This window comes from Oncorhynchus nerka, linkage group LG5, assembly GCF_034236695.1.
Source record: "Oncorhynchus nerka isolate Pitt River linkage group LG5, Oner_Uvic_2.0, whole genome shotgun sequence".
NCBI lineage: Eukaryota > Metazoa > Chordata > Actinopteri > Salmoniformes > Salmonidae > Oncorhynchus > Oncorhynchus nerka.
In genome coordinates this window covers 62,847,765-62,872,764 of record NC_088400.1, presented here as the reverse complement: position 1 = coordinate 62,872,764, position 25,000 = coordinate 62,847,765, and the positions used below count along the sequence as shown (strand labels likewise).

The following is a 25,000-nucleotide window of genomic DNA, read 5'->3' as shown; positions in this document are numbered from 1 at the left end:
TCCTTCTCTCTACCCACCCACTCCTTCTCTCTACCCACCCACCCACTCCTTCTCTCTACCCACCCACGCCTTCTCTCTACCCACCCACCCACTCCTTCTCTCTACCCACCCCACCCACGCCTTCTCTCTACCCACCCACCCTTCTCGCCTTCTCTCTACCCACCCACCCAATCCTTCTCTCTACCCACCCCCTCCTTCTCTCTACCCACCCCACTCCTTCTCTCTACCCACCCACCCACTCCTTCTCTCTACCCACCCACTCCTTCTCTCTACCCACCCAACCACTCCTTCTCTCTACCCACCCACTCCTTCTCTCTACCCACCACTCCTTCTCTCTACCCACCCACCACTCCTTCTCTCTACCCACCCACCCACTCCTTCTCTCTACCCACCCACTCATTCTCTCTACCCACCCACCCACGCCTTCTCTCTACCCCCCACCCAATCCTTCTCTCTACCCACCCACCCAATCCTTCTCTCTACCCACCCACCCAATCCTTCTCTCTACCCACCACCCAATCCTTCTCTCTACCCACCCACCCACTCCTTCTCTCTACCCACCCACCCACTCATTCTCTCTACCCACCCACCCACTCATTCTCTCTACCCACCCAACCACTTCTTCTCTCTACCCACCCACCCACTCCTTCTCTCTACCCACCCATCCACTCCTTCTCTCTACCCACCCAACCACTCCTTCTCTCTACCCACCCACTCATTCTTCTCTCTACCCACACCCACTCCTTCTCTCTACCCACCCACCCACTCCTTCTCTCTACCCACCCACCCACTCCTTCTCTCTACCCAGCCACTCCTGCTCTCTACCCACCCAGCCACTCCTTCTCTCTACCCACCCAGCCACTCCTTCTCTCTACCCACCCACCCACTCCTTCTCTCTACCCACCCACTCCTTCTTCTACCCACCCACGCCTTCTCTCTACCCACCCACCCACTCCTTCTCTCTACCCACCCCCCCTTCTCTCTCTACCCACCCACTCCTTCTCTCTACCCACCCACCCTTCTCTCTACCCCCACCCTCCTTCTCTCTACCCACCCAATCCTTCTCTCTACCCACCCACCCACTCCTTCTCTCTACCCACCCACGTCTTCTCTCTACCCACCCACGCCTTCTCTCCTACCCACCCACGCCTTCTCTCTACCCACCCACCCAATCCTTCTCTCTACCCACCCACCCAATCCTTTTCTCTACCCACCCACCCAATCCTTCTCTCTACCCACCCACCCAATCCTTCTCTCTACCCACCCACCCACTCCTTCTCTCTACCCACCCACCCACGCCTTCTCTCTACCCACCCACTCCTTCTCTCTACCCACCCACCCAATCCTTCTCTCTACCCACCCACCCACTCCTTCTCTCTACCCACCCACCCTTCTCTCTACCCACCCACTCCTTCTCTCTACCCACCCACCCTCCTTCTCTCTACCCAGACACCCACCCACTCCTTCTCTCTACCCAGACACCCACCCACTCCTTCTCTCTACCCACCCACGCCTTCTCTCTACCCACCCACTCCTTCTCTCTACCCACCCCTCCTTCTCTCTACCCACCCACCCTCCTTTCTCTCTACCCACCCACCCCACTCCTTCCTCCACCCACCCCTTCTCTCTACCCACCCACCACCTTCTCTCTACCCACCCACTCCTTCTCTCTACCCACCCACCCACCCACTCCTTCTCTACCCACCCACCCACTCCTTCTCTCTACCCACCCACGCCTTCTCTCTACCCACCCACCCACTCCTTCTCTCTACCCACCCACCCACGCCTTCTCTCTACCCACCCACCCTCCCTTCTCTCTACCCACCCACTCCTTCTCTCTACCCACCCTCCTTCTCTCTACCCACCCACTCCTTCTCTCTACCCACCCACCCACTCCTTCTCTCTACCCACCCACCCTCACCTTCTCTTCTACCCACCCACCTTTCTCTACCCACCCACCCACTACTTCTCTCTACCCACCCACCCACTCCTTCTCTCTACCCACCCGCCTTCTCTCTACCCACCCACCCAATCCTTCTCTCTACCCACCCACCCACGCCTTCTCTCTACCCACCCACCCTCCCTTCTCTCTACCCACCCACTCCTTCTCTCTACCCACCCACTCCTTCTCTCTACCCACCCACCCACTCCTTCTCTCTACCCCCCACCCACCCACTCCTTCTCTCTACCCACCCACCCACTCCTTCTCTCTACCCCCCACCCACCCACTCCTTCTCTCTACCCACCCACTCCTTCTCTCTACCCACCCACGCCTTCTCTCCCACCCACTCCTTCTCTCTACCCACCCACCCACGCCTTCTCTCTACCAACCCACCCAATCCTTCTCTCTACCCACCCACTCCTTCCTCTACCCACCCACCCACTCCTTCTCTCTACCCACCCACTCCTTCTCTCTACCCACCCACCCACTCCTTCTCTCTACCCACCCACCCACTCCTTCTCTCTACCCACCCACCCCTCCTTCTCTCTACCCACCTACCCACTCCTTCTCTCCCCAGACACCCACCCACTCCTTCTCTCTACCCACCCACACCCACCCCTACCCTCCTTCTCTCTACCCACCCTCTCCTTCTCTCTACCCACCCACTCCTTCTCTCTACCCACCCACCCACTCCTTCTCTCTACCCACCCACCCACGCCTTCTCTCTACCCACCCACGCCTTCTCTCTACCCACCCTCCTTCTCTCTACCCACCCACCCTCCTTCTCTCTACCCACCCACCCACCTTCCTCCACCACCCCTCTCTCTACCCACCCACCTTCTCTCTTCCTTCTCTCTACCCACCCCACTCCTTCTCTCTGCCCACCCACCTTCTCTCTCTACCCCCCCAACCTCCTTCTCTCTACCCACCCACTCCTTCTCTCTACCCACCCTCCTTTTCTCTACCCCCCACCCACTCCTTCTCTCTACCCACCCACCCACTCCTTCTCTCTACCCCACCCACCCTCACCTTCTCTCTACCCCCACCACTCCTTTTCTCTACCCACCCACCCACTCCTTCTCTCTACCCACCCACCCACTCCTTCTCTCTACCCACCCAATCCTTCTCTCTACCCCCCTACTTCTTCTCTCTACCCACCCACTCCTTCTCTCTCCCACCCACCTCCTTCTCTACCCACCCACTCCTTCTCTCTACCCACCCACTCCTTCTCTCTACCCACCCCCTTCCCACTCCTTCTCTCTACCCACCCATCCTTCTTCTCTCTACACACCCACCCACCCCTTCTCTCTACCCACCCACCCTTCTCTCTCTACCACCCACTCCTTCTCTTTCTCTCTACCCACCCACCCTTCTCTCTACCCACCCCCTTCTCTCTACCCCACCCACTCCTTCTCTCTACCCACCCACCCTCTACCCACCCACCCACTCCTTCTCTCTACCCACCCACCCTCCTTCTCTCTACCCACCCACTCCTTCTCTCTACCCACCCACTCCTTCTCTCTACCACCCACGCCTCCTTCTCCCACCCACCCACTCTTCTCTCACCCACCCAATCCTTCTCTCTACCCACCCACCCACTCCTTCTCTCTACCCACCCCCACTCCTTCTCTCTACCCAGACCCCACCCACTCCTTCTCTCTACCCAGACCCCACCCCTCCTTCTCTCTACCCACCCACTCCTTCTCTCTACCCACCCACTCCTTCTCTCTACCCACCCACTCCTTCTCTCTACCCAGACACCCACCCACTCCTTCTCTCTACCCAGACACCCACCCACGCCTTCTCTCTACCCACCCACCCTCACCTTCTCTCTACCCACCCACTCCTTCTCTCTACCCACCCACCCACTCCTTCTCTCTACCCCCCACTCCTTCTCTCTACCCACCCACTCCTTCTCTCTACCCACCCACCCACTCCTTCTCTCTACCCAGACACCCACCCACTCCTTCTCTCTACCCAGACACCCACCCTACGCCACTTCTCTCTACCCACCCACGCCTTCTCTCTACCCACCCACTCCTTCTCTCTACCCACCCACTCCTTCTCTCTACCCAGACACCCACCCACGCCTTCTCTCTACCCACCCACCCTCACCTTCTCTCTACCCACCCACTCCTTTTCTCTACCCACCCACCCACTCCTTCTATCTACCCCCCACTCCTTCTCTCTACCCACCCACTCCTTCTCTCTACCCACCCACCCACTCCTTCTCTCTACCCAGCCACCTCCTTCTCTCTACCCACCCACTCCTTCTCTCTCCCACACCCACTCCTTCTCTCTACCCACCCACGCCTTCTCTCTACCCACCCACCCACTCCTTCTCTCTACCCACCCAATCCTTCTCTCTACCCACCCACCCACTCCTTCTCTCTACCCACCCACTCCTTCTCTCTACCCCACCCACTCCTTCTCTCTACCCACCCACGCCTTCTCTCTACCCACCCACCCACTCCTTCTCTCTACCCACCCTCCCCTCTCTACCCACCCACTCCTTCTCTCTACCCACCCACTCCTTCTCTCTACCCACCCACCCACTCCTTCTCTCTACCCCACCCACCCACTCCTTCTCTCTACTCACCCACCCACTCCTTCTCTACCCACCCACTCCTTCTCTCTCTACCCACCCACCCACTCCTTCTCTCTACCCACCCACGCCTTCTCTCTACCCACCCACCCACTCCTTCTCTCTACCCACCCACCCACGCCTTCTCTCTACCCACCCCACCCAATCCTTCTCTCTACCCACTCACTCCTTCTCTCTACCCACCCACTCCTTCTCTCTACCGACCCACTCCTTCTCTCTACCCACCCAACCACTCCTTCTCTCTACCCACCCACCCACTCCTTCTCTCTACCCACCCACTCCTTCTCTCTACCCACCCACCCACTCCTTCTCTCTACCCACCCACCCACTCCTTCTCTCTACCCACCCACCCACTCCTTCTCTCTACCCACCCACCCACTCCTTCTCTCTACCCACACCCACCCACTCATTCTCTCTACCCAGACACCCACCCACTCCTTCTCTCTACCCAGACACCCACCCACGCCTTCTCTCTACCCACCCACGCCTTCTCTCTACCCACCCACGCCTTCTCTCTACCCACCCACTCCTTGTCTCTACCCACCCACCCACTCCTTTCTCTCTACCCACCCACCCACTCCTTCTCCTACCCACCCACGCCTTCTCTCTGCCCACCCACTCCTTCTCTCTACCCACCCACTCCTTCTCTCTACCCACCCACCCACTCCTTCTCTCTACCCACCCACCCACGCCTTCTCTCTACCCACCCACCTCGCCTTCTCTCTACCCACCCACTCCTTCTCTCTACCCACCCACTCCTTCTCTCTACCCACCCACCCACTCCTTCTCTCTACCCCCCCCACCCACCCACTCCTTCTCTCTACCCACCCACTCCTTCTCTCTACCCACCCACCCACTCCTTCTCTCTACCCACCCACGCCTTCTCTCTACCCACCCACCCACTCCTTCTCTCTACCCACCCACCCACGCCTTCTCTCTACCCACCTACCCACGCCTTCTCTCTACCCACCCACCCAATCCTTCTCTCTACCCACCCACTCCTTCTCTCTACCCACCCACTCCTTCTCTCTACCCACCCACCCACTCCTTCTCTCTACCGACCCACTCCTTCTCTCTACCCACTCAACCACTCCTTCTCTCTACCCACCCACCCACTCCTTCTCTCTACCCACCCACTCCTTCTCTCTACCCACCCACTCCTTCTCTCTACCCACCCACCCACTCCTTTTCTCTACACACCCACCCACTCCTTCTCTCTACCCACCCACCCACTCCTTCTCTCTACCCAGACACCCACCCACTCTTTCTCTCTACCCAGACACCCACCCCACGCCTTCTCTCTACCCACCCACGCCTTCTCTCTACCCACCCACTCCTTCTCTCTACCCAGACACCCACCCACGCCTTCTCTCTACCCACCACGCCTTCTCTCAACCCACCCACTCCTTCTCTCTCTACCCACCCACTCCTTCTCTCTACCCACCCACCCACTCCTTTCTCTCTACCCACCCACCCACTCCTTCACTCCACCCACCCACGCCTTCTCTCTACCCACCCACTCCTTCTCTCTACCCACCCACTCCTTCTCTCTACCCACCCCACCCACTCCTTCTCTCTACCCACCCACGCCTTCTCTCTACCCACCCACCCTTGCCTTCTCTCTACCCACCCACTCCTTCTCTCTACCCACCCACTCCTTCTCTCTACCCACCCACCCACTCCTTCTCTCTACCCCCCCACCCACCCACCCTTCTCTCTACCCACCCACGCCTTCTCTCTACCCACCCACCTCCTCTCTACCCACCCACCCACGCCTTCTCTCTACCCACCCACCCACGCCTTCTCTCTACCCACCCAACCACTCCTTCTCTCTACCCACCCACTCCTTCTCTACCCCCACTCCTTCTCTCTACCCACCCACCCACTCCTTCTCTCTACCCACCCACCCACTCCTTCTCTCTACCCACCCAACCACTCCTTCTCTCTACCCACCCACTCCTTCTCTCTACCCACCCACTCCTTCTCTCTCTACCCACCCACCCTCCTTCTCTCTACCCACCCACCCACTCCTTCTCTCTACCCACCCACTCATTCTCTCTACCCACCCACCCATGCCTTCTCTCTACCGACCCACCCAATCCTTCTCTCTACCCACCCACCCATGCCTTCTCTCTACCCACCCACCCAATCCTTCTCTCTACCCACCCACCCAATCCTTCTCTCTACCCACCCACCCACTCCTTCTCTCTACCCACCCACCCACTCATTCTCTCTACCCACCCAACCACTCCTTCTCTCTACCCACCCACCCACTCCTTCTCTCTACCCACCCACCCACTCCTTCTCTCTACCCACCCAACCACTCCTTCTCTCTACCCACCCACCCACTCCTTCTCTCTACCCACCACTCCTTCTCTCCCACCCACCCACTCCTTCTCTCTACCCACCCACCCACTCCTTCTCTCTACCCAGCCACTCCTTCTCTCTACCCACCCAGCCACTCCTTCTCTCTACCCACCCACTCCTTCTTCTACCCACCCACGCCTTCTCTCTACCCACCCACCCACTCCTTCTCTCTACCCACCCACGCCTTCTCTCTACCCACCCACCCACTCCTTCTCTCTACCCACCCACGCCTTCTCTCTACCCACCCACCCACTCCTTCTCTCTACCCACCCACTCCTTCTCTCTACCCACCCACTCCTTCTCTCTACCCACACACCCACCCCTCCTTCTCTCTACCCACCCACCCTCCTTCTCTCCACCCACCCACCCACTCCTTCTCTCTACCCACCCACCCAATCCTTCTCTCTACCCACCCACCCAATCCTTCTCCTTCTCTCTACCCACCCACTCCTTCTCTCTACCCACCCACCCACTCCTTCTCTCTCCACCCACCCACCCCACGCCTTCTCTACCCACCCACCCAATCCTTCTCTCTACCCACCACCCAATCCTTCTCTCTACCCACCCACCCAATCCTTCTCTCTACCCACCCACCCACCACCCACCCAATCCTTCTCTCTACCCACCCACCCACTCCTTCTCTCTACCCATCCACACCTTCTCTCTACCCACCCACCCTCCTTCTCTCTACCCACCCACCCACTCCTTCTCTCTACCCACCCACAATCCTTCTCTACCCACCCTATCCAATCCTTCTCTACCCACCCACCCAATCCTTCTTTCTACCCACCCAATCCTTCTCTCTACCCACCCAATAATCCTCTACCCACCCACTCCTTCTCTCTACCCACCCACTCCTTCTCTCTACCCACCCACTCCTTCTCTCTACCCACCCACCCACTCCTTCTCTCTACCCACCCACTCCTTCTCTCTACCCACCCCACTCCTTCTCTCTACCCACCCAGCCACTCCTTCTCTCTACCCACCCACCCACTCCTTCTCTCTACCCACCCACCCACTCCTTCTCTCTACCCACCCACCCACTCCTTCTCTCTACCCACCCACCCACTCCTTCTCTCTACCCACCCACCCACTCCTTCTCTCTACCCACCCACCCACTCCTTCTCTCTACCCACCCACTCCTTCTCTCTACCCACCCACTCCTTCTCTCTACCCACCCAATCCTTCTCTCTACCCACCTACCCACTCCTTCTCTCTACCCACCCACGCCTTCTCTCTACCCACCCACCCACTCCTTCTCTCTACCCACCCACCCACGCCTTCTCTCTACCCACCCACCCACTCCTTCTCTACCCACCCACCCACTCCTTCTCTCTACCCACACACTCCTTCTCTCTACCCACCCACTCCTTCTCTCTACCCACCCACCCACGCCTTCTCTCTACCCACCCACCCACTCCTTCTCTCTACCCACCCACCCACGCCTTCTCTCTACCCACCCACCCACGCCTTCTCTCTACCCACCCACCCAATCCTTCTCTCTACCCACCCACTCCTTCTCTCTACCCACCCACTCCTTCTCTCTACCCACCCACCCACCTTCTCTCTACCGACCCACTCCTTCTCTCTACCCACCCACTCCTTCTCTCTACCCACCCTCCTTCTCTCTACCCACCCAACCACTCCTTCTCTCTACCCACCCACCCAATCCTTCTCTCTACCCACCCACTCCTTCTCTCTACCCACCCACCCCAATCCTTCTCTCTACCCACCCACCCAATCCTTCTCTCTACCCACCCAATCCTTCTCTCTCCTTCCTTCTCTCTACCCACCCACCCACTCCTTCTACCCACCCACCCACTCTACCCACCCAACCACTCTTCTCCTACCCACCCACCCTCCTTCTCTCTACCCACCCACCCACTCCTTCTCTCTACCCACCCACCACTCCTTCTCTCTACCCACCCACCCACTCCTTCTCTCTACCCACCCACTCCTTCTCTCTACCCACCCAACCACTCCTTCTCTCCCACCCCACCCACTCCTTCTCTCTACCCACCCACTCCTTCTCTCTACCCACCCACCCACTCCTTCTCTCTACCCATCCACCCTCCTTCTCTCTACCCAGCCACTCCTTCTCTCTACCCACCCAGCCACTCCTTCTCTCTACCCACCCAGCCACTCCTTCTCTCTACCCACCCAGCCACTCCTTCTCTCTACCCACCCAGCCACTCCTTCTCTCTACCACCCACCCTCCTTCTCTCTACCCACCCACTCCTTCTTCTACCCACCCACGCCTTCTCTCTACCCACCCACTCCTTCTCTCTACCCACCCACGCCTTCTCTCTACCCACCCACCCACTCCTTCTCTACCCACCCACGCCTTCTCTCTACCCACCCACCCACTCCTTCTCTCTACCCACCCACTCCTTCTCTCTACCCACCCACTCCTTCTCTCTACCCACCCAACCACTCCTTCTCTCTACCCACCCACCCACTCCTTCTCTCTACCCACCCACTCCTTCTCTCTACCCACCCACTCCTTCTCTCTACCACACACCCACTCCTTCTCTCTACCCACCCACTCCTTCTCTCTATCCACCCACCCACCTTCTCTCCACCCACCCACCCACGCCTTCTCTCTACCCACCCACCCAATCCTTCTCTCTACCCACCCACCCAATCCTTCTCTCTACCCACCCACCCAATCCTTCTCTCTACCCACCCACCCACCACCCACCCAATCCTTCTCTCTACCCACCCACCCACTCCTTCTCTCTACCCACCCACACCTTCTCTCTACCCACCCACCCACTCCTTCTCTCTACCCACCCACCCAATCCTTCTCTACCCACCTATCCAATCCTTCTCTACCCACCCACCCAATCCTTCTTTCTACCCACCCAATCCTTCTCTCTACCCACCCACTCCTTCTCTCTACCCACCCTCCTTCTCTCTACCCACCCACTCCTTCTCTCTACCCACCCACTCCTTCTCTCTACCCACCCACCCACTCCTTCTCTCTACCCACCCACTCCTTCTCTCTACCCACCCACCCACTCCTTCTCTCTACCCACCCACCTCCTTCTCTCTACCCACCCAGCCACTCCTTCTCTCTACCCACCCACCCACTCCTTCTCTCTACCCACCCACCCACTCCTTCTCTCTACCCACCCACCCACTCCTTCTCTCTACCCACCCACCCACTCCTTCTCTCTCTACCCACCCACTCCTTCTCTCTACCCACCCACCCACTCCTTCTCTCTACCCACCCACCCACTCCTTCTCTCTACCCACCCACTCCTTCTCTCTACCCACCCACTCCTTCTCTCTACCCACCCAATCCTTCTCTCTACCCACCCACCCACTCCTTCTCTCTACCCACCCACGCCTTCTCTCTACCCACCCACCCACTCCTTCTCTCTACCCACCCACCCACGCCTTCTCTCTACCCACCCACCCACTCCTTCTCTACCCACCCACCCACTCCTTCTCTCTACCCACCCACTCCTTCTCTCTACCCACCCACCCACTCCTTCTCTCTACCCACCCACTCCTTCTCTCTACCCACCCACCCACGCCTTCTCTCTACCCACCCACCCAATCCTTCTCTCTACCCACCCACCCACTCCTTCTCTCTACCCACCCACTCCTTCTCTCTACCCACCCACCCACTCCTTCTCTCTACCACCCACCCACCCACTCCTTCTCTCTACCCACCCACCCTCCTTCTCTCTACCCACCCACCCACTCCTTCTCTCTACCCACCCACCCACCCACTCCTTCTCTCTACCCACCCACCCACTCCTTCTCTCTACCCACCCACTCCTTCTCTCTACCCACCCAATCCTTCTCTCTACCCACCCACTCCTTCTCTCTACCCACCCACGCCTTCTCTCTACCCACCCACCCACTCCTTCTCTCTACCCACCCACGCCTTCTCTCTACCCACCCACCCACTCCTTCTCTCTACCCACCCACTCCTTCTCTCTACCCACCCACCCACTCCTTCTCTCTACCCACCCACTCCTTCTCTCTACCCACCCAAACACTCCCCTTCTCTCTACCCACCCACTCCTTCTCTCTACCCACCCAGCCACTCCTTCTCTCTACCCACCCACCCACTCCTTCTCTCTACCCACCCACTCCTTCTCTCTACCCACCCACTCCTTCTCTCTACCCACCCAATCCTTCTCTCTACCCACCCACCCACTCCTTCTCTCTACCCACCCACGCCTTCTCTCTACCCACCCACCCACTCCTCTCTACCCACCCACGCCTTCTCTCTACCCACCCACCCACTCCTTCTCTACCCACCCACCCACTCCCTTCTCTCTACCCACCCACTCCTTCTCTCTACCCACCCACCCACTCCTTCTCTCTACCCACCCACTCCTTCTCTCCACCCACCCACCCACGCCTTCTCTCTACCCACCCACCCAATCCTTCTCTCTACCCACCCACCCACTCCTTCTCTCTACCCACCCACCCTCCTTCTCTCTACCCACCCACCCACCCACTCCTTCTCTCTACCCACCCACCCACTCCTTCTCTCTACCCACCCACTCCTTCTCTCTACCCACCCAATCCTTCTCTCTACCCACCACCTCTACCCACCCACGCCTTCTCTCTACCCACCCACCCTTCTCTCCCACCCACCCACTTCTCTCTACCCACCCACTCCTTCTCTCTACCCACCCACTCTCTTCTCTCTGCCACCCACCCACTCCTTCTCTCTACCACCCACTCCTTCTCTCTACCCACCCAACCACTCCTTCTCTCTACCCACCCACTCCTTCTCTCTACCCACCCAGCCACTCCTTCTCTCTACCCACCCACCCACTCCTTCTCTTTCTCTTCCCCTCTATCCCATCTATGCCCCTCCCCTTCCTCACCCCACTTCACCCCTCTCTCTCTCTTCTGGTGTAGAAGTGTCACTGAACTGATATAGGTTGAAACACAGTTCTCTCCCTGTGTTGTCTGATTAATGCCAGACATGAATAGATGTGGTGTCTTGTTGAACTGCATATATACCTCTACACACACATATTGACATACACACAAACCCTCATCTGCTGTTTGTCTTGTGCAGCGGGCCAGTGGGAGGTGGCGTACAGCGGCCCCGCTACAGAGTGTGTGTGTGAAGAACTGACGCCCGGCACAGTTTACCGCCTGCGAGTGTGTAGCATCAGCACCGGTGGACACAGCCAGGTGAAACACACACACACACACACACACACACACACACACACACATTTAATCACACAATTAGTCAATTGACCTTCCCATGATCCTCTGTGTTCTGCCAGTGTTCCTTCAGCGTTCCGGTTCGGACTTTGAGCGTCGTCCCCGAACCCTGCCAACCGCCCAGGATCGTGGGTAAAGCCAAACACAAGGAAGTACAGTTAGAATGGGGTAAAAACACACACACACACACACACACACACACACACAGTGTATTTTACTGTCTGGAAGGTCAAATCAACCTTTGGTTGTTCTCTGCTCTTCACTGCGCCCAACCTAATACACCTGATTACGACCTTGTTACAACACACACACACACACACACACACACACACACACACACACACACTGTGTGCACCAGCTCTAAGAAACCTAATTCACTTTAATTCAGCTTTATTGCGACTCTAATGCAGCCTATCTAAACCTTAATGTAGCCTAATGTAGTCTAATTCAGCTGCATTCTATGTGATTAAAGTAGTTAGAATCGGGCAGGCCTCAATATAATGTGGCAAATGTTCCTCATTAAAGATGTGTGTAGGTGTGTGTTTATGTCCGTGCGTGCGCGTGTGCGTGCTGGAGACTAACACTCCCCATTAAAAAACAGACTGAAGGACAATTGAGTAGACTGTGTTCTCTCTCTCTTTTTCAATCTCCCTCTTTCCCCCCTTTATTCGCTCTCTCTGCGTCACACCATAAAGCTGTCTGAAACACATAGAGAACACTAATGAGTGGATGAAAAGACAGTTAGTTCAAACTCTCCTTCTGTTATGCTGTGTTTGACTAGGTGCTGCAGCTTGTTATACTAGATTCAAATGTTTGTCTTCTCTCTCTCTCTCACTACCCCTCTCACTACCCCTCTCACTACCCCTCTCTCTCTCTCTCTCACTACCCCTCTCTTTTTCTCTCTCTCTCCCTACCCCTCTCACTACCCCTCTCTCTTTCTCTCTCTCTTTCTCTCTCTCTCCCTACCCCTCTCTTTTCTTTCTCTCTCCCTACCCCTCTCACTACCCTCTCTTTGTCTCTCTCTCTCTCTCTCTCTCTCTCTCTCTCTCCGTCTCTCTCTCTCTCTCCCTGTCTCTCTCTCTCTCTCTACCTCTCTCTCTCACTACCCCTCTCTATTTCTCTCTATACCTCTTTTTCTCTCTCTAACTCTCTCTCTCTGTCTCTCTCTCTCTACCTCTCTCTCTCTCCCCTTCTCTTTCCTTTTCTCCTTTCCTCCCCACTCTTTCTCTCTTTCCCCTCTGACCCTCCCCCTCCTCTTCCAGACGCCCTGACGTCAGAAGGTGTGTGTGAGGAGTGTGTGTTCAGTCTGGAGATGACATCATCAGAGGACGACGCTGAGTCCAGTGAGATATACAATGGGACAGAGCTGCAGTGCAGTGTGGGTAGCCTGCTGCCGGGGGCAACCTACAACTTCAGACTGAGGGCTGCCAACGAGGCTGGGGTGAGGCACACACACAAACACACACCCTAATGAACGATGACCAGAAGCAGGCAGACAAACACTCTCTAGTCTAATTGATGTGATCAGTCCATCCCTGAGTGCTATTCAGACTTAGTTCAAGAGGTACTCAAACACACATACACACACATACACACACACACACACGGTCTGATCAAAGTAGCAAACTGATAAGTGCTCATCAAAAACGAGGACATACAGAGGAACAAACAGAAAGTCGACTGGAGACCAATTCTCCCAGCAGCTGGTATTTAGTCCAATCAGACAGTCTTCAGTTCACTGCTCTGATCAACCATCTGCTGCAGCCTCTATCTATTCTACAGCCATGTCAAGGCACTCTGCCCCATTTAGCAATCATAGAAATGATTTGAATGCAGGAATAGTCATGCTCGAAAAGTCATGTTTGATTGATTAAAGTTTCATATGCGCCCGATCTGAGCTGAGCCTAAATCTAATTCAACGGTTGATCAAACAGACTTTATCATTTGTGATTCTGCTACTAGAATTGTTTTTATTTTTCCTATAATGTTGCTTGTGTGTTTCCTGCCATGTGACATGTATGCTTCCTGCCATGTGACCTGTATGCTTCCTGTCATGTGACCTACGTGTTTCATGTCATGTGACCGGTGTGTTTCCTGTCATGTGACCGGTATGTTTCCTGCCACATGACCAGTGTGTTTCCTGTTTACTTCCTGTAGTTTGGAGAGTACTCTGAGGCAGTGGAGGTGACGACAGCAGCGGGTCCTCCAGGCCAGTGTGTGGCGCCACTCATCACTCTGAACAACACCACCTGTCTAACAGTCAGCTGGGAGGTACTGTCTATCTATCTTCTTTACAATCTGTCTACACTTCCATCTAGAACAGAGACAATATGAACTTCAGTCTGCCTCCAAATAACAAGAGAGAGAGAGAGTAGAGAGAGAGTAGAGAGAGGGGTAGAGAGAGAGTAGAGAGAGAGAGAGTAGAGAGAGGGGTAGAGAGAGAGAGAGAGAGTGGAGAGGGGTAGAGAGAGAGTAGAGAGAGAGAGGGGTAGAGAGAGAGAGTAGAGAGGGGTAGAGAGTGGAGAGGGGTAGAGAGAGGACAAGGGGTAGAGAGAGAGTAGAGAGGGGTAGAGAGTAGAGAAAGAGAGAGGTAAAGAGAGAGAGTAGATAGAGAGTAGAGAGGGGTAGACAGAGGGTAGAGAGAGAGGACAAACATTACCTCCAAATAACAAGAGAGTAGAGAGAGAGAGGAGAGGAGAGGGGTCCCCTTCTAGGGATAGAGGGGAGAGAGAGGGGTAGAGAGAGGTGGAGAGAGAGAGAGGAGGAGAGGGGTAGAGAGAGGGATAGAGGGAGTAGAGAGAGAGAGTGGAGAGGGGTAGAGAGAGGGAGAGGGGTAGAGAGAGGGATAGAGGGGTAGAGAGAGAGAGTGGAGAGGGGTAGAGAGAGGAGAGGGGGTAGAGAGAGGGATAGAGGGGTAGTAGAGAGAGAGAGTGGAGAGGGGTAGAGAGAGAGGAGAAGGGTAGAGAGAGGGATGGAGGGTAGAGAGGAGGGATAGAGGGGTAGAGAGAGGGATAGAGGGTAGAGAGAGAGAGTGGAGAGGGGTAGAGAGAGGAGAGGGGTGCCAGAGAGGGATAGAGGGGTAGAGAGAGTAGAGAGAGAGAGAGAGAGAGGGGGTAGAGAGAGGGATAGGGGTGAGAGAGAGAGGAGTGGAGGGGGTAGAGAGGGATAGATAGAGAGTGGAGGAGGGGGTAGAGAGAGGGATAGAGGGGTAGAGAGAGAGGGATAGAGGGGTAGAGAGAGGGATAGAGGGGTAGAGAGAGGGATAGAACCCCTAGGAGAGAGAGTGGAGAGGGGTAGAGAGGTGGAGAGGGGTAGAGAGAGGGATAGAGGGGATAGAGAGAGAGAGTGGAGAGGGGTCAGAGAGAGGAGAGGGAGAGAGGGAGGGAGGAGAGTGGAGAGGGCAGAGAGAGGAGAGGATAGAGAGAGGGATAGAGGGTGAGAGAGGATAGAGGGGCAGAGGGGGGATAGAGGGGTAGAGAGGGAGGGATCCATCAGAGAGGGATAGAGGGGTAGAGAGTGGAGGATAGAGGGGTCTCCTTCTGGGATAGGAGGGGTAGAGAGAGTGGAGAGGGGGTAGAGAGAGGATTCAAGGGGTAGAGAGAGGGATAGAGGGAGTTTTTCTCTCTCTCTCTCTCCCCTCTCACTAGAGGGGCAGAGAGAGGGATAGAGGCAGAGAGAGGGGATAGAGGGGGTAGAGAGAGTGGAAGGGGTAGAGAGAGGGATAGGGGTAGAGAGAGGGATCTCTCCTCTCCCCTAGAGAGAGGGATTTTTCTCTCTTTCCTCCCCCAGAGAGGGAGTAGAGAGGGATAGAGGGGGTAGAGAGAGGGATAGAGGGTTCCAGAGGGATAGAGGGGTAGAGAGGGGATAGAGGGGCAGAGGAGGGATAGAGGGTAGAGAGAGGGATAGAGGGGTAGAGAGAGTGGAGAGGGGTAGAGAGAGGATAGAGGGGTGAGAGGGGGGATAGAGGGGTAGAGGAGAGGGATAGAGGGGTAGAGAGAGGGATAGAGGGGTGAGAGAGGGGATAGAGGGTGAGAGAGGGATAGAGGGGTAGAGAGAGTGGAGAAGGGGGCAGAGGAGGAGAGGGGTAGTCTAGAGAGAGGGATAGAGGGGTAGAGAGAGAGAGTGGAGAGGGGTAGAGAGAGGGACAAACATTACCTCCAATAACAAGAGGTAGAGAGGAGAGGAGAGAGGGGTAGAGAGAGGGATAGAGGGGTAGAGAGAGAGAGTGGAGAGGGGTAGAGAGAGGGATAGAGAGAGAGGTGGAGAGGGGTAGAGAGAGGACAAACATCACCTCCAAATAACGAGAGAGCGAGAGAGTGAGGGGGTAGAGAGAGAGAGAAAGCAGAGAGAGGGGTGAGAGAGAGAGAAAGTATGAGAGGGGTAGAGAGAGAGAAAGTAGAGAGGGGGGAGAGAGAGAGAGAAAGTGAGAGAGGGGTGAGAGAGAGAGAAAGTTTGAGAGGGGTAGAGAGTAGAGAAAGAGAGAGGTAAAGAGAGAGAGTAGATAGAGAGTAGAGAGGGGTAGACAGAGGGTAGAGAGAGAGGACAAGGGTAGAGAGAAAGTAGAGAGGGGTAGAGTAGAGAAAGAGAGAGGTAAAGAGAGAGAGTAGATAGAGAGTAGTCTTCTCTCTCCAGAGGGTAGAGAGAGGACAAGGGGTAGAGAGAGAGAGGAGAGGGGTAGAGAGTAGAGAAAGAGAGAGGTAAAGAGAGAGAGTAGATAGAGAGTAGAGAGGGGTAGACAGAGGGTAGAGAGAGAGGACAAACATTACCTCCAAATAACAAGAGAGAGTAGAGAGAGAGAGAGGAGAGGGGTAGAGAGAGGGATAGAGGGGTAGAGAGAGAGAGTGGAGAGGGGTAGAGAGAGGAGAGGGGTAGAGAGAGGGATAGAGGGGTAGAGAGAGAGAGTGGAGAGGGGTAGAGAGAGGAGAGGGGCTAGAGAGAGGGATAGAGGGGGTAGAGAGAGGGATAGAGGGGTAGAGAGAGAGAGGGAGAGGGGTAGAGAGAGGGATAGAGAGAGAGAGTGGAGAGGGGTAGAGAGAGAGAGGAGAGGGGTAGAGAGAGATAGAGGGGTAGAGAGAGAGAGTGGAGAGGGGAGAGAGAGAGGACAAACATCACCTCCAAATAACGAGAGAGCGAGAGAGTGAGGGGGTAGAGAGAGAGGGGGCAGAGAGAGGGGTAGAGAGAGAGAGAAAGTGAGAGGGGTAGAGAGAGAGAAAGTAGAGAGAGGGGTAGAGAGAGAGAGAGAGGGAGAGGGTAGAGAGAGAGAGAAAGTAGAGAGAGGGGTAGAGAGAGAGAGAAAGTAGAGAGGGGTAGAGAGAGAGAAAGTAGAGAGGGGTAGAGAGAGAGAAAGTAGAGGGGTAGAGAGAGAGAGAAAGTAGAGAGAGGGGTAGAGAGAGAGAAAGTAGAGAGGGGTAGAGAGAGAAAGTAGAGAGGGGTAGAGAGAGAGAGAAAGTAGAGAGGGGTAGAGAGAGAGAGAAAGCAGAGAGAGATAGAGAAAGGGGTAGAGAGAGAGAGAAAGTAGAGAAAGGGGTAGAGAGAGAGAGAAAGTAGAGAGGGGGTAGAGAGAGAGAGAAAGTAAGAGAGGGGTAGAGAGAGAGAGAAAGTAGAGAGGGGTAGAGAGAGAGAGAAAGTAGAGAGGGGAGAGAGAGAGAAAGCAGAGAGAGAGGTAGAGAAAGGGTAGAGAGAGAGAGAAAGTAGAGAAAGGGGTAGAGAGAGAGAGAAAGTAGAGAGAGAGAGAAAGTAGAGAGGGGTAGAGAGAGAGAAAGCAGAGAAAGGGGTAGAGAGAGAGAGAAAGTAGAGAAAGGGGTAGAGAGAGAGAAAGTAGAGAGAGGGGGAGAGAGAGAGTAGTGAGGGGGTAGAGAAAGATCGAAAGTAGAGAGAGAGAGAGAGAGTAGAGAGAGGGGGTAGAGGTAGAGAGAGAGAAAGTAGATAGAGGGGTAGAGAGAGAGAGAGAGAAAGTAGAGAGGGGTAAAAAGAGAGAGAAAGTACAGAGAGGGAGGGATAGAGAGAGAGAGGTAGATAGAGAGAGTAGAGAGAGAGAGAGAGAGAGAGAGAGAGAGAAAAAATAGTTCCCGGAGAGTTTACATGAGTCTCGTGTCTGATTGGATGTTTGGTTCCTTCCTGTTCTGTGTTGTAATCTGGTGTGTGTTCTAAGACGTTCTGTGTTGTGGTTGTGTGTGTTTCTCCTGTGTTCTAATCTGTGTGTGTTCTAAGACGTTCTGTGTTGTGGTTGTGTGTGTTTCTCCTGTGTTCTAATCTGGTCATGTGTTCTAAGACGTTCTGTGTTGTGGTTGTGTGTGTTTCTCCTGTGTTCTAATCTGGTCATGTGTTCTAAGATGTTTTGTGTTGTGGTTGTGTGTGTTGTAGAGTCCTGAAGGATCAGGCTCTGACATCTCAGAGTATCGCCTGGACTGGTCCAGGGAGGAGGAGCCTATGGAGCTGATCTACTGTGGACCAGAGACCCAGTGTGAAGTATCAGACCTGACCCCCGCAACACACTACTGCTGTAGACTACTGGTATACACACACACATTACTGCTGTAGACTACAGGTATACACACACTACTGCTGTAGACTACAGGTATACACACACTACTGCTGTAGACTACAGGTATACACACACTACTGCTGTAGACTACAGGTATACACACACTACTGCTGTAGACTACAGGTATACACACACTACTGCTGTAGACTACAGGTATACACACACTACTGCTGTAGACTACAGGTATACACACACACTACTGCTGTAGACTACAGGTACACACACACACTACTGCTGTAGACTACAGGTACACACACATTACTGCTGTAGACTACAGGTACACACACACTACTGCTGTAGACTACAGGTACACACACACTACTGCTGTAGACTACAGGTACACACACACACTACTGCTGTAGACTACAGGTACACACACACTACTGCTGTAGACTACAGGTACACACACACACTACTGCTGTAGACTACAGGTATACACACACTACTGCTGTAGACTACAGGTACACACACACATTACTGCTGTAGACTACAGGTACACACACATTACTGCTGTAGATTACAGGTACACACACACTACTGCTGTAGACTACAGGTACACACACATTACTGCTGTAGATTACAGGTACACACACACACACTACTGCTGTAGACTACAGGTACTCACACACACACTACTGCTGTAGACTACAGGTACACACACACACATTACTGCTGTAGACTACAGGTACACACACACTACTGCTGTAGGCTACAGGTACACACACACACACTACTGCTGTAGACTACAGGTACACACACATTACTGCTGTAGACTACAGGTACACACTCACACACACTACTGCTGTAGGCTACAGGTACACATACTACTGCTGTAGACTACAGGTACACACACACACTACTGCTGTAGACTACAGGTACACACACACACACTACTGCTGTAGACTACAGGTACACACACACACACACTACTGCTGTAGACTACAGGTACACACACACACACACACACACTACTGCTGTAGACTACAGGTACACACACACACACACTACTGCTGTAGACTACAGGTACACACACACACACTACTGCTGTAGACTACAGGTACACACACACTACTGCTGTAGACTACAGGTATACACACACTACTGCTGTAGGCTACAGGTATACACACACTACTGCTGTAGACTACAGGTATACACACATTACTGCTGTAGACTACAGGTATACACACACTACTGCTGTAGACTACAGGTACACACACACACATTACTGCTGTAGACTACAGGTATACACACACTACTGCTGTAGACTACAGGTATACACACACTACTGCTGTAGGCTACAGGTATACACACACTACTGCTGTAGACTACAGGTATACACACACTACTGCTGTAGACTACAGGTACACACACACACATTACTGCTGTAGACTACAGGTATACACACACTACTGCTGTAGACTACAGGTATACACACACTACTGCTGTAGGCTACAGGTATACACACACTACTGCTGTAGACTACAGGTATACACACACACTACTGCTGTAGACTACAGGTACACACACACACACACATTACTGCTATAGACTACAGGTATACACACACTACTGCTGTAGACTACAGGTATACATACACTACTGCTGTAGGCTACAGGTATACACACACTACTGCTGTAGACTACAGGTACACACACACTACTGCTGTAGACTACAGGTATACACACACTACTGCTGTAGGCTACAGGTATACACACACTACTGCTGTAGACTACAGGTATACACACACTACTGCTGTAGACTACAGGTATACACACACTACTGCTGTAGACTACAGGTATACACACACTACTGCTGTAGACTACAGGTACACACACATTACTGCTGTAGACTACAGGTATACACACATTACTGCTGTAGACTACAGGTACACACACACACACTACTGCTGTAGACTACAGGTATACACACACTACTGCTGTAGACTACAGGTATACACACATTACTGCTGTAGACTACAGGTACACACACACACTACTGCTGTAGGCTACAGGTATACACACACTACTGCTGTAGGCTACAGGTACACACACACACACTACTGCTGTAGACTACAGGTATACACACACTACTGCTGTAGACTACAGGTATACACACACTACTGCTGTAGGCTACAGGTATACACACACTACTGCTGTAGACTACAGGTATACACACACTACTGCTGTAGGCTACAGGTATACACACACTACTGCTGTAGACTACAGGTATACACACACTACTGCTGTAGACTACAGGTACACACACACACTACTGCTGTAGACTACAGGTATACACACACTCTGCTGTAGACTACAGGTATACACACACTACTGCTGTAGACTACAGGTATACACACACTACTGCTGTAGACTACACACACTGCTGTAGACTACAGGTACACACACTACTGCTGTAGACTACAGGTACACACACACTACTGCTGTAGACTACAGGTATACACACATTACTGCTGTAGAATACAGGTACACACACATTACTGCTGTAGACTACAGGTATACACACATTACTGCTGTAGACTACAGGTACACACACACACACTACTGCTGTAGACTACAGGTATACACACACTACTGCTGTAGACTACAGGTATACACACATTACTGCTGTAGACTACAGGTACACACACACACACTACTGCTGTAGGCTACAGGTATACACACACTACTGCTGTAGGCTACAGGTACACACACACACACTACTGCTGTAGACTACAGGTATACACACACTACTGTTGTAGACTACAGGTATACACACACTACTGCTGTAGGCTACAGGTATACACACACTACTGCTGTAGACTACAGGTATACACACACACTACTGCTGTAGACTACAGGTACACACACACACACACATTACTGCTATAGACTACAGGTATACACACACTACTGCTGTAGACTACAGGTATACACACACTACTGCTGTAGGCTACAGGTATACACACACTACTGCTGTAGACTACAGGTACACACACACTACTGCTGTAGACTACAGGTATACACACACTACTGCTGTAGACTACAGGTATACACACACTACTGCTGTAGACTACAGGTATACACACACTACTGCTGTAGACTACAGGTATACACACATTACTGCTGTAGACTACAGGTATACACACACTACTGCTGTAGACTACAGGTACACACACATTACTGCTGTAGACTACAGGTATACACACATTACTGCTGTAGACTACAGGTACACACACACACACTACTGCTGTAGACTACAGGTATACACACACTACTGCTGTAGACTACAGGTATACACACATTACTGCTGTAGACTACAGGTACACACACACACTACTGCTGTAGGCTACAGGTATACACACACTACTGCTGTAGGCTACAGGTACACACACACACACTACTGCTGTAGACTACAGGTATACACACACTACTGCTGTAGACTACAGGTATACACACACTACTGCTGTAGGCTACAGGTATACACACACTACTGCTGTAGACTACAGGTATACACACACTACTGCTGTAGACTACAGGTACACACACACTACTCTGCTGTAGACTACAGGTATACACACACTACTGCTGTAGACTACTGCTGTAGACTACAGGTATACACACACTACTGCTGTAGACTACAGGTATACACACACTACTGCTGTAGACTACAGGTACACACACTACTGCTGTAGACTACAGGTACACACACACTACTGCTGTAGACTACAGGTACACACACACTACTGCTGTAGACTACAGGTATACACACATTACTGCTGTAGAATACAGGTACACACACATTACTGCTGTAGACTACAGGTATACACACATTACTGCTGTAGACTACAGGTACACACACACACACTACTGCTGTAGACTACAGGTATACACACACTACTGCTGTAGACTACAGGTATACACACACTACTGCTGTAGACTACAGGTACACACACACACACTGCTGTAGGCTACAGGTATACACACACTACTGCTGTAGGCTACAGGTACACACACTACTGCTGTAGACTACAGGTATACACACACACTACTGCTGTAGACTACAGGTATACACACACTACTGCTGTAGACTACAGGTATACACACACTACTGCTGTAGACTACAGGTATACACACACTACTGCTGTAGACTACAGGTATACACACACACACTACTGCTGTAGACTACAGGTATACAGGTATACACACACTACTGCTGTAGACTACAGGTATACACACACTACTGCTGTAGACTACAGGTATACACACACTACTGCTGTAGACTACAGGTACACACACTACTGCTGTAGACTACAGGTACACACACTACTGCTGTAGACTACAGGTACACACACACTACTGCTGTAGACTACAGGTATACACACTACTGCTGTAGACTACAGGTATACACACACTACTGCTGTAGAATACAGGTATACACACACTACTGCTGTAGACTACAGGTATACACACACATTACTGCTGTAGACTACAGGTACACACACACACACTACTGCTGTAGACTACAGGTATACACACACTACTGCTGTAGACTACAGGTATACACACACTACTGCTGTAGACTACAGGTATACACACACTACTGCTGTAGACTACAGGTATACACACACTACTGCTGTAGGCCACTACAGGTACACACACACTACTGCTGTAGACTACAGGTATACACACACTACTGCTGTAGACTACAGGTATACACACACTACTGCTGTAGGCTACAGGTATACACACACTACTGCTGTAGACTACAGGTATACACACACTACTGCTGTAGACTACAGGTACACACACACACACTACTGCTGTAGACTACAGGTATACACACACTCTGCTGTAGACTACAGGTATACACACACTACTGCTGTAGACTACAGGTATACACACACTACTGCTGTAGACTACAGGTACACACACTACTGCTGTAGACTACAGGTACACACACACTACTGCTGTAGACTACAGGTACACACACACTACTGCTGTAGACTACAGGTATACACACATTACTGCTGTAGACTACAGGTATACACACACTACTGCTGTAGACTACAGGTATACACACATTACTGCTGTAGACTACAGGTATACACACACTACTGCTGTAGACTACAGGTATACACACAATACTGCTGTAGACTACAGGTACACACACACACACACTACTGCTGTAGACTACAGGTATACACACACTACTGCTGTAGACTACAGGTATACACACACTACTGCTGTAGGCTACAGGTATACACACACTACTGCTGTAGACTACAGGTATACACACATTACTGCTGTAGACTACAGGTACACACACACACACTACTGCTGTAGACTACAGGTATACACACACTACTGCTGTAGACTACAGGTACACACACACACACTACTGCTGTAGTCTACAGGTATACACACATTACTGCTGTAGACTACAGGTATACACACATTACTGCTGTAGACTACAGGTACACACACACACTACTGCTGTAGGCTACAGGTATACACACACTACTGCTGTAGACTACAGGTACACACACACACTACTGCTGTAGACTACAGGTATACACACACTACTGCTGTAGACTACAGGTATACACACACTACTGCTGTAGACTACAGGTATACACACACTACTGCTGTAGACTACAGGTATACACACATTACTGCTGTAGACTACAGGTACACACACACACACTACTGCTGTAGGCTACAGGTACACACACACACACTACTGCTGTAGGCTACAGGTATACACACACTACTGCTGTAGACTACAGGTATACACACACTACTGCTGTAGACTACAGGTATACACACACTACTGCTGTAGGCTACAGGTATACACACACACTACTGCTGTAGACTACAGGTACACACACACACTACTGCTGTAGACTACAGGTATACACACACTACTGCTGTAGACTACAGGTATACACACACTACTGCTGTAGACTACAGGTATACACACACTACTGCTGTAGACTACAGGTATACACACACACACTACTGCTGTAGACTACAGGTATACACACACTACTGCTGTAGACTACAGGTATACACACATTACTGCTGTAGACTACAGGTACACACACACACACTACTGCTGTAGACTACAGGTATACACACACTACTGCTGTAGACTACAGGTATACACACACTACTGCTGTAGGCTACAGGTATACACACACTACTGCTGTAGACTACAGGTATACACACACTACTGCTGTAGACTACAGGTATACACACACTACTGCTGTAGACTACAGGTATACACACACTACTGCTGTAGACTACAGGTATACACACACTACTGCTGTAGACTA

General features: G+C 52.7%; 1 protein-coding gene across 1 annotated transcript in view; it reads left to right on the top strand.

Annotated features, from left to right (window-relative positions):
• The window catches only part of LOC115134167 (fibronectin type III domain-containing protein 3B-like), a 161,905-nt gene that overhangs the window by 104,081 nt on the left and 32,824 nt on the right, over positions 1-25,000 (top strand). The window contains 5 exon segments of the mRNA XM_065018861.1: positions 11,968-12,086; positions 12,185-12,290; positions 13,385-13,563; positions 14,280-14,393; positions 18,486-18,635. Coding sequence (XP_064874933.1) covers positions 11,968-12,086; positions 12,185-12,290; positions 13,385-13,563; positions 14,280-14,393; positions 18,486-18,635 — 668 coding nt within the window.